At 33.5% G+C, this 10,796-nt stretch overlaps 1 protein-coding gene across 2 annotated transcripts in view; it reads left to right on the plus strand.

Moving 5' to 3' along the window:
* The window catches only part of LOC148629175 (copine-8-like), a 36,972-nt gene extending 26,989 nt beyond the window's left edge, over window positions 1–9,983 (plus strand). The window contains exons 11-20 of one of the 2 annotated variants that reach the window (XM_088545600.1): window positions 20–98; window positions 2,209–2,262; window positions 2,788–2,849; window positions 3,026–3,178; window positions 3,675–3,747; window positions 5,624–5,751; window positions 6,251–6,353; window positions 6,950–7,007; window positions 7,454–7,527; window positions 8,079–9,983. In XM_088545600.1, coding sequence (XP_088401726.1) covers window positions 20–98; window positions 2,209–2,262; window positions 2,788–2,849; window positions 3,026–3,178; window positions 3,675–3,747; window positions 5,624–5,751; window positions 6,251–6,353; window positions 6,950–7,007; window positions 7,454–7,527; window positions 8,079–8,624 — 1,330 coding nt within the window. In that variant the 3' untranslated portion in view covers window positions 8,625–9,983. The remainder of the gene's footprint in view (window positions 1–19; window positions 99–2,208; window positions 2,263–2,787; window positions 2,850–3,025; window positions 3,179–3,674; window positions 3,748–5,623; window positions 5,752–6,250; window positions 6,354–6,949; window positions 7,008–7,453; window positions 7,528–8,078) is intronic. The other variant, XM_088545611.1, reaches the window with a different exon arrangement.
* Window positions 9,984–10,796: the final 813 nt, after the last annotated feature.

Below are 10,796 nucleotides of genomic sequence, written 5' to 3' on the forward strand. Positions count from 1 at the left end.
AACATCCCATTTGTTTTAGCAGCCATGATCTGATTGGTATATGTACAACAACCATGACACAACTGAAGAAAGGAGGATGCCCTGATAACAATTATGATGTATGTATTGTGTTATTGAAAATTTGGTATTGGTGGTATTATTGGTATTGCTGGAGTATGTTGTTTGTAGACAGTATCTTTCTAGGGATGTTTGTGGTATAGCTGGAGAGTTTGTTATCAGTAGACAGTATCTTTCTAGGGATGTTTGTGGTATAGCTGGAGAGTTTGTTATCAGTAGACAGTATCTTTCTAGGGATGTTCGTGGTATAGCTTGAGAGTTCATTATCAGTAGATAGTATCTTTCTAGGGATGTTCGTGGTATAGCTTGAGAGTTCATTATCAGTAGACAGTATCTTTCTAGGGATGTTTGTGGTATAGCTGGAGAGTTTGTTATCAGTAGACAGTATCTTTCTAGGGATGTTCGTGGTATAGCTGGAGAGTTCATTATCAGTAGACAGTATCTTTCTAGGGATGTTCGTGGTATAGCTTGAGAGTTCATTATCAGTAGACAGTATCTTTCTAGGGATGTTTGTGGTATAGCTGGAGAGTTTGTTATCAGTAGACAGTATCTTTCTAGGGATGTTTGTGGTATAGCTGGAGAGTTCATTATCAGTAGACAGTATCTTTCTAGGGATGTTTGTGGTATAGCTTGAGAGTTCGTTATCAGTAGACAGTATCTTTCTAGGGATGTTTGTGGTATAGCTTGAGAGTTCGTTATCAGTAGACAGGATCTTTCTAGGGATGTTCGTGGTATAGCTGGAGAGTTCGTTATCAGTAGACAGTATCTTTCTAGGGATGTTTGTGGTATAGCTGGAGAGTTCGTTGTCAGTAGACAGTATCTTTCTAGGGATGTTTGTGGTATAGCTGGAGAGTTCGTTATCAGTAGACAGGATCTTTCTAGGGATGTTTGTGGTATAGCTGGAGAGTTCGTTATCAGTAGACAGTATCTTTCTAGGGATGTTTGTGGTATAGCTTGAGAGTTCGTTATCAGTAGACAGGATCTTTCTAGGGATGTTCGTGGTATAGCTGGAGAGTTCGTTATCAGTAGACAGTATCTTTCTAGGGATGTTTGTGGTATAGCTGGAGAGTTCGTTGTCAGTAGACAGTATCTTTCTAGGGATGTTTGTGGTATAGCTGGAGAGTTCGTTATCAGTAGACAGGATCTTTCTAGGGATGTTTGTGGTATAGCTGGAGAGTTCGTTATCAGTAGACAGTATCTTTCTAGGGATGTTTGTGGTATAGCTGGAGAGTTCGTTATCAGTAGACAGGATCTTTCTAGGGATGTTCGTGGTATGGCTGGAGAGTTCGTTATCAGTAGACAGTATCTTTCTAGGGATGTTCGTGGTATAGCTGGAGAGTTCGTTATCAGTAGACAGGATCTTTCTAGGGATGTTTGTGGTATAGCTGGAGAGTTCGTTATCAGTAGACAGTATCTTTCTAGGGATGTTTGTGGTATAGCTGGAGAGTTCGTTATCAGTAGACAGTATCTTTCTAGGGATGTTCGTGGTATAGCTGGAGAGTTCATTATCAGTAGACAGTATCTTTCTAGGGATGTTTGTGGTATAGCTGGAGAGTTCATTATCAGTAGACAGTATCTTTCTAGGGATGTTTATGGTATATAGCTTCTGAGTTTTTTTTATTGAAATACAAGTATCAGGGTTTGGGGTGGGGGGGGGAGGGCTCTGTGGTGTAAATGGAGAGTTTTATTAGTGCTTGTTTTAAAAATGTCTTTAAAATTTATTATTTTAGTAGGTAAACACCAATTTGTAAATGTTTCAATAGATATAGAAAGATCCTGAAAATTAATGTAAAGTAATGAAAAGAAAATACAATATTTTAGAATGACTTGACTTCCTGATAGATATGTAACAGCAGACATTTTCACAAAAATGTTAGAAGTGTAAATTCTATTGAATTGTTACATTGTTCTATCAGAACTTACGATCAATTTTACACTGATGATTATTTTTGAAATAAAAACAGACCTTTTTATCTTCAAAATATGATTATTTAATGATGTTACATGTTAAAATCATAGTTCACCAATCATTTGAACTGTTACATTAGATTTGCTTTGTTTAGGGGTTCAATATAGATTTAATGAAAATTCTTCTTTTTTGTGTGTGAATAAAAGTCTCATTTTATCCATGTATATTTTATATACTGGTAGGTTATTAATCCAAAGAAACAAGCCAAGAAGAAAGGATACAAAAATTCTGGACACGTAAATATCATATACTTATACTGAAATGCTTATTGAAAAATTGTACTTTTGTCCCAATAGTCCCTTTACCTTTAATGTGTCAAGTTGAACCTTACACAATAGCTATACATTGTTAAGAAAACTTTTGTAATCCCCTTGCTCAGTAAGTTATAAAGATATATATATATATTTTTTTTTTGACTATTGACATCTATCCTTCATTAACAATCTTGCAACCATGTTTTAAGCCAAACTATAGTACATACTTATTCATTTGAAAATCTTCAACCCTGTTAATTATTAGTTCGAAGGTAAGAGGTCAAGGTTGGTTACATATTTTATGTTTATAAATGCCAAGCTTTCCATCCTTTGCTAATTTTAATGACATTCAGTTACCATTTGTGCATGCTTTTTTACATAAGCATGTTCTTGCATACTCTTAGGACAATACACAAAAAAAAACTTCAAACACCAAAAGGTGATAAGAATTTATTAAGTGTACACATTATTTCTGTACATATTCTAAAAGTTGTTCATAATTTACAGCTACACCTACAGAGTTGTAAGATAGAACAGAATCCATCATTTTTGGACTATGTCAAAGGAGGGTAAGCATTAATGTATAGGTTAACATCCAGAAATTAGTTACAATGTTTCTTTTATGATGACATCGATTGATCATTCAAATGTTTCTTACCATGAAAATTATGTTACATTTTAATACTTTTTATGCAAATTATTTGTTAGAACTATTTATGCATACCAACATAATCATTAATTTCAGGACCCAGTTAAATTTTACAGTTGCAATAGATTTCACAGCATCAAATGGTGACCCATCACAAACTACATCATTACATTACCTAAATCCATACCAACCTAACCAATACTCAGCTGCCATTCAGGCAGTAGGGGAGATAATCCAGGATTATGATAGGTAGGTAAATTGTAATGATCATTTCTAGATTTATGATGAATGAATGTTAATAGGATGTTAGGTTATTGATATTATTTCTATAATTCATGCAGATAATTTTATTGTATAGATTTTCATTGCTATACAGCCCTGATCTAACAATTCTGTATTGTGTATATACATGTAGTACAAGCAATAATAAAAGGATATTGTCCAAAATGTAAAAGTGTGAAATGCCATTGTATTGGTTATGTACTGTGACCCAGCTCATCATTCTTGATCTGATGGTATCTCAGTTAAGATATTATTTTTGTTTGCATTCTGTTCTAATTAAGTTGTAGAATGTCAATGTGTTTAATGAACGCATTCCTATAGAAAAATGGGTTAGATCTTTCCTCATCAGAGACTGTCATTTTTAGAAGTTTATGTATAAACGACTGCAAGCACCAACATATTAATGTTACAGGTACATTGGTGGAAGAGGTTGTATTTTTATACTGTATTAATTGTATTTTAGTGATAAACAGTTTCCAGTTTTAGGATTTGGTGCAAAGTTACCAGATGGATCTGTTTCTCATGAATTTCCATTGGTATGTACTTATGAGTTTTGTTATCTTATATGGTTGCAAAACCAAATAAAACAGTAGTGTACTGGGATTTTTATGTGTTGGGGAGTTAATCTTTTATTGTAATACATTAATTATGAAGTCTCTTCAGAGTGATGAGTTTAGGTTATTTATGTAAGTACCCTCTGACACATGATACAATAAATCATAAACACCTTAAAGAATTTAAATAACATATTGTTAGAACTAGGTGATTGATCCCCTTTCACTGGAAAATTATGTAAATTTTGTGCAAAATTTTAGTAAAAATTAGCAATTGTAGCCTTGACTCCACTTTCTCAAAATTTCCCATGTTGAAGATACTTTTATCTTTTATTTGTTTTTTATATGAAGGTATAATGTTTTTGACCCGTCGATCAGTCCGTCAGTCCATCATCCAGACTTTTTTCTAAATGCTTTCAGATATTGACATGATTTTTGGTATATAAGTGCGCCATGATAAGTTACAGGTCAAGTTTAACTTTTGTTCTGTTCTGATGATTTTTACCGGAATTACAGGCCTCGAACAGTAAAATTCACAGAAATAACAGTTTTCTGGACTTTTTTTTCTAAATGCTTGCAGATATTGACATGGCCAGCACTCCACAGTTTAGTTTAGTTTCACACTTTTGGCTAGGGATGAAAAATGACATAAATGGAAACCGGTGGTTGCTATAGTGATCAAAAATGAAGAATCTATTGTTGATAAAACATTTTCTGAAAAAGAGGACTTTTATAAGTATTTTGCAATGTTTTATATATTTTCAATGTTGAAGGGGCTTTTATTTCAATGACAATTTAAATCTGTTGTGAAAGTGAAAGTAAGTCAATTTTTTACCATGCTAAAGTTAATAAGTGGATTACAAAGTGAAATAGCTCGAAATCTAACCCGCGATGCCCATATGAGGAAGGGGTTTTCGAAGGAAAAAGTTTGGACAGTTTCAAGGGATGAAAAAAAATTTAAGATATTTTGCGGGAAATTTGATATTTTTAAACCTGATTTTATGAACTTTTTTGCATATTTTTGCATGGTTTCTATGGTAACCCTATTTGCTGTGGGTAATTTTTTTCCAGAAAATTTTACTGCATCCTAAAGGCCTTGGCTTGAGCTATTTCTTGATATATAGATTTACAGATGCTTGACAATTTTTTAAAGTGATAAATATTACAAAGCATCAGATTACAAGACCAAAATTAGGCAGTTCTACAATACTGTAGAGTGCTGGCATGATATTTGGTATATAAGTCCACCATGATAAGTTACAGGTCAAGTGTATGTTTGTTCTGCTCTGATGATTTTTACTGAAATTACAGGCCTTGAACTTAGCAAAATTCACAGAAATAACAGTTTTCCGGACTTTTTTTCTAAACGTTTGCAGATATTGACAATTTTTAGTACAGAGATTCAACATGATAAGTTACAGGACAAGTTTGTTGTTTGTTCCACTCCGATGATTTTTACCAAAATTATGGGTCTTGAACTTAACCAAATTCACAGAATTAACTGTTTTTCAGACTTTTTTTTTTAAACACTTGCAGATTATGACATGATTTTTGGTATATAAGTTCACCATGATAAGTTAGAGGTCAAGTATATGTTTTGTTGAGCTACGATGATATTTACTTTGGATTAACTAAAAGTAAAAAAAATCACAGTCTGGAGTTTGAAACTACCTTTCTGAGTAACAGAATTTAGTTAGAAGATAAAGGTCTAAAGCCTAAAAAACACTCTTATTCCATTTTATATCGGGGTCCTTCTACATGTATTTCTCTTACAAACAAATTTACTTGAGTATCCAACATGGGGACACGTGGGATATGTGAGCACGCTCACTAAGGCTCTTTAATCTATGGTTTGTAGACATTCAACCCACAAAACCCGTACTGTGCTGGTATACAAGGTGTTCTGTCTGCGTACCACAATGCTCTACAGAGAGTCCAGTTATATGGTCCAACTAATTTCTCCCCTATAATTAGACATGTCACAAGGTAAGCAGGCGCTTTCTTATTTCTTTTTTTCTGCTTATTCTGTTTTCAAAACAGATTTTCAAAACTTATTTACTCTGCATGACATGTGTGATACCCTTAATTTAATATGGTACGTACAGATTTTCTCTTATTCATTGTGAACTGTCTAGGTGGTCTCAGGGTAGCATGCTTGCCTTTAGTGCAGGATGTGGGTTCAATCTACAGCTTATTAATGCCAATGTCTTTAAAATGAATAGTCATTGCTTCTCCACTAAACACACATTAGTTTAGTTGGTTTATTCAGTCAGTAATATGTCAGAGTAGGTGGACTTGCCTTCCTGCAATTAGTTGCTTCTATATAGGTTTGGCTGGGCATTTTGGACTAGTACAAAGCAGGGTCTGTTTGATTGGTCAATTTTTTTTTTGGTCCTGAAATGTGTGAAATATCTGTTGTAGGACATTACCGTGTAAACCATAATCATTCAGTCATTATTCATCTTGAAGTTATATTTATTTTAAGATTTGCTGAGTCATCAAGAGATGGTTCTAACTATTTTGTATTGCTGATTCTGACTGATGGAGTCATATCAGATTTACAGAATACAATAGAATCTATAGTCAACGTAAGTTGTTTATCATAATTTCTCCATAAAAAAATTGATTCTGTGATCTCCTAAGCAAAATCTAAATGATTGGTCATAAAACAACTTCAGATCAACTAATTTACACTGTACCATTTAATGTATTTAAGATTACATGTAAGTGTGTATTTCATAAGTTGAATTTTTTTTACTTCAACTGATTTGTCATACATATATACATAAGAAACAGAATTTTTATAATCTGGAACATATTACACTTATTGCTACCTACATATCTACTATTTAATATATTGGTACTGTGGATACAGATTTTCTAGCTCCAAACAGTGTCTGGTGTTATGATATTTACTCTTATTGCTGCAGACAGCCTTCTTAGAGAGTACAAGAATGTGGGGAAAAAGTAAATGATTTTAGGCCATGCTGTCTGATTGGCAAAATCCATTTGATTTGAATCATGTCTTCAAATTTTCAAAAGGCTTGTCGGTAGTGGTCAGTAAGACGAGAAATGATTGTCTGCTACTGTGTGGAGCTTGATATATTTTACTAAGCAAGGGTATGCTACACTTGATTTTGTTCATAAAGGATAAATTGAGATGAATTCTGTCTTTTGATTGTAGGCCTCTGGTCTTCCAATGTCAATTATAATAGTTGGAGTTGGCAATGCTGAGTTTGATGGTAGGTTTGGTCTTATTAATTTTGTGTAATGTATCTCAATATTTTTTAGCCGTAATGAATAAACTTAAAACATATCAATAGATGACACATTAAGAAATTTTCTCTTATCAATAGAAATTGAATATACAGAGAACAATTTAAATGGGTATTGGGGTTCTGCGTGATTAATTTAATACTTTAAACATATCTTAAAGTAGAAAATATGACTTAATTTAGATTTATAAAAGGCTAATGTTGGTGGTTTGACCCAAAACAAAGCAGCTGAGGTATAAAGATTTGTTTGTTTATCATTACCTCTGCTGGAACAAATGTTTTCTCGTCTTTTCCCTGAATGCTTCAAGATATTGAATCTCTCAATATCTCTCAATCTCAACTACTTCTCCCTTTTCTGTTTACAAAAAAAATCTACTTTAATTATCTAAGATTGATGAATATATGTTTGACAGCTATGGATGTATTGGATGCTGACAACCAAAGATTACAGTCTCATGGAAGATATGCTGTTAGAGATATAGTACAGGTAATGTACCAGGAGGGTCCTTTGAGGAGGTCACTGTCCATTTGCACATACTATACTAGTAACATACCAGGAGGGTTCTTTGAGGAGGTCACTGTCCATTTACACATACTGTACAGTTAGTGTTCCAGGAGGTCCTTAAATATGATGAAATATGAAATATTTTTTTTTAGACATAATATGTAAAATATCTAGTAGATGTATAGGTACACTGCAAAACAAGTTTAGTTAGTGCATTGCATTAAAACAATGAAAAATCTCTCTAAAGGCCAACTGCTATAAAGGATATCTTGCTCTCTTCCCATTTGCCAAATTTATAGACTATTTTTACTTTACTTTTTCATTGTGGAATAATAAAATCCTTTAAAATGGTAATCAGACCAATTGTCCCAAGTCTACCAGTACCTAGGATAACTCAACTAAAAAAGTGACATCTAACAATTAGACCTCTCTAGCTTTTACTGTCATTATCTTACCTGATTCAAAATAATTCTACATGCCATCTGATATAAACTACAATAACCTTTTTGTCATAATATTTTATTCTGTTTCAGTTTGTGCCATTTAGAGATTTCCTTGGAGGAAAATTTGGGAGCAATGTGAACATTTCTCAAGCAGCATTGGCTAAAGAAGTTTTAGCAGAAATACCTGACCAAGTAATCCAGTATATGAAAGCCCATCAGATCAAACCAAAACCAGCAAGGTCCAATGTTCAGTTACCAGGACAACAGTCTAATGTTCCTAGTCAACCACCACAGTCATTTCCACAGGTTCAAGGACAAGGAGGTTATCCTGGACAAGCAGCTCCACAAGGAGGGGCACCACCTTACCCACAGGGTCAAAACCCTCCTCCTGGTGGACTACCTCCTCATCAGGGTCATGGGCAACCTGGTGCACCACCTTATCCTCAAGGACAGAATGGTGCTCCCTCACTGCCTCAAGGAGGGATACCTCCCTACCCACAAGGTCAATCTGGTCTTCCACCATACCCTCAGGAACAGAAAGTTCCCCCTGGCAGGCCACCTCCCCCAGGATCACAACAGGGAGGTGCTCCACCATATCCACAGAGCCAGTCTATGCCTTCAGCTCCTCCACCTTAAATGTTCATAGTTTCTCATACCTTATAATTTATTTAGAACTTTTAGTTGGACTGTGTAATATACATGTGTTTTATTTATACTTGAATAATTTGTCGTCACATTTTGACCAATTACTAAGCTTTACATAATGATTTTTTGTAATAGACAATAATTTGGTGCAGATGGGTGTACAGTAGTCCCTCTCTGAAATGGCCCCCTTCACCAACAACCAACCTGTCTTATGTGACCACATTTCAGTTATATTAACAACTTACAGTGCAAATTGACCCCTTGTAAAACGCGTATATCTCCAAAATCGTTAGGTTTACCCAAATTCTTTCAATAGCTGAAATGATCCTTATTATTAGGACTACAAAAGTCTTCAGGGATAAAAGTTGTCAGATGACTCCTTGTAAGAGTTATTGCCCTTGAAAGGAGGAAAATGACCTTTTTTTGACAGTTTTTAGTCAATATCTTGAAAACTATGATAAATTAAAAGAAACTTTCAATTGTTGAAATGATCCTTATGATAAGCCCTACCAAAGACTTCTTGAGTCAAAATTGTTGGACAACTTCTTGGTAAATTTATTGCCTTTGAAAGGCAAAATTCAACCAGGTGGGTGATTCGGGCTCCTGGGAGCTTCTTTTTGTTTTGTTGTGATGAACAAAGGGTATTAATCATTATTAAATTCTTGTATGCATAAATTGTTCATTTTCATTTATGTAATGCCTTCAATAATTCTTAAGCATTTGACATTGATGGGAAATATGGTGAGGTAGTTAAAGTAGCTACATGTATTGATGTTATTTTTTATAATTGAATTACACATAATTTTCTTAAATTAAATGTGATAATTCTTACTTCATGGTTTTGCAATAATGTTTATATCTATTAAGTGCAATGGTTATGTTATTTGGTCTAATTTTTAAGGTTCATGCTTGTAAATTAACATTATTTTAACATGTCAACAAATTTAATGTATATTTAAAGTTTTCAAAATATTTAGGTTTTTGGTCAGATATGTGCAAGAAAATTGAAAATTCACTATCTATTTATTGAAAAGTTATTATGTAATGTAAATGTTTTTAAATATGTATATCTGTCAGTTATATGATTAAACTTTTTTAGTGCTATCTCAAGAAAACTTATGATGATATTGTATTTTTATTTCTCACCAGAGTTTAAACAATTGTTTTATGTAAAGTTTCTTTTTCTATTATCTTTATGTATTTTTTCTTGTATTTTGAAAATTAGCATGTACTTTGGGGATTTTGTTTAGATTTTTTACATTGTATATTCCTTGTCTTTTTTGTTAACATGTTGTATTATCTATGAAAGTGGTATACATTATTAAATTATTAAAACTTTTCAAACTAAAATGTATTACAGTACTTTTAGTTAACATTAGCCTTTCTTAATGGGAATCACACACAAAGGGTTTTTATTTCTTACTCATGGTATTTATAATTCATTCATGTGTTTGTCCTTTAATTTGATTTCTGAACCACTTGACTAAATCTGTATTGAATTGGATCATAGAATACTTGTTGATTAGAGTGAATGTTGCATTTATACAATGTAGGTATATCTTCCACCTTTGCTCCTGTCTGTCAAAGCAGGAACTGTTCGATTGGTCAGATGTTCTTGTTTTGAAATGCATGAAATATCTCCCAACTCAATGCTTCTGTATGTGACATGCTTTGTGGAGAAGCCACTTCCTTTGTCAGGACCTGATGAACTATAAAAACACACTATGGTGAGTGGGATACTACTATAATGCGGGGGTAGGTATTTTAAGGTAAGTTAGCGTTAGCATGATAATTACCAAACTTTTTATCTCCACTGACATGGTGAAACAAATCAATGTTAGGAAAAAATCCTAAATCACCTTGATGGAGTCCATTCATTATAGTGCACATGTTAAACAGAGCGTAAGTGTAAGGGAATTATAAGTGTACCATTTGATTTTTATGGGAGCCTAATAGGATAACATTTGAAATAAAAATGTAGGACCTATATATTTTCAAAATAAAAAGGCAGGATAGAAAATTTCTATCTAGCAACCCCCCCCCCCCCCTAAAAAAAAAAGAAAAAAAATGTTCTCTGTTACTAGAATGAATAATAGCAAAGTCCACTTGACATCCTAAAACACAAGGGGACAATCTTTTGATTTTGATTAGGGCTGGTAGTTT

This window comes from Perna viridis, chromosome 1 (assembly GCF_037379345.1).
Source record: "Perna viridis isolate PV_CMFRI_1.1 ecotype Kerala chromosome 1, ASM3737934v1, whole genome shotgun sequence".
Classification (NCBI taxonomy): Eukaryota; Metazoa; Mollusca; class Bivalvia; order Mytilida; family Mytilidae; genus Perna; species Perna viridis.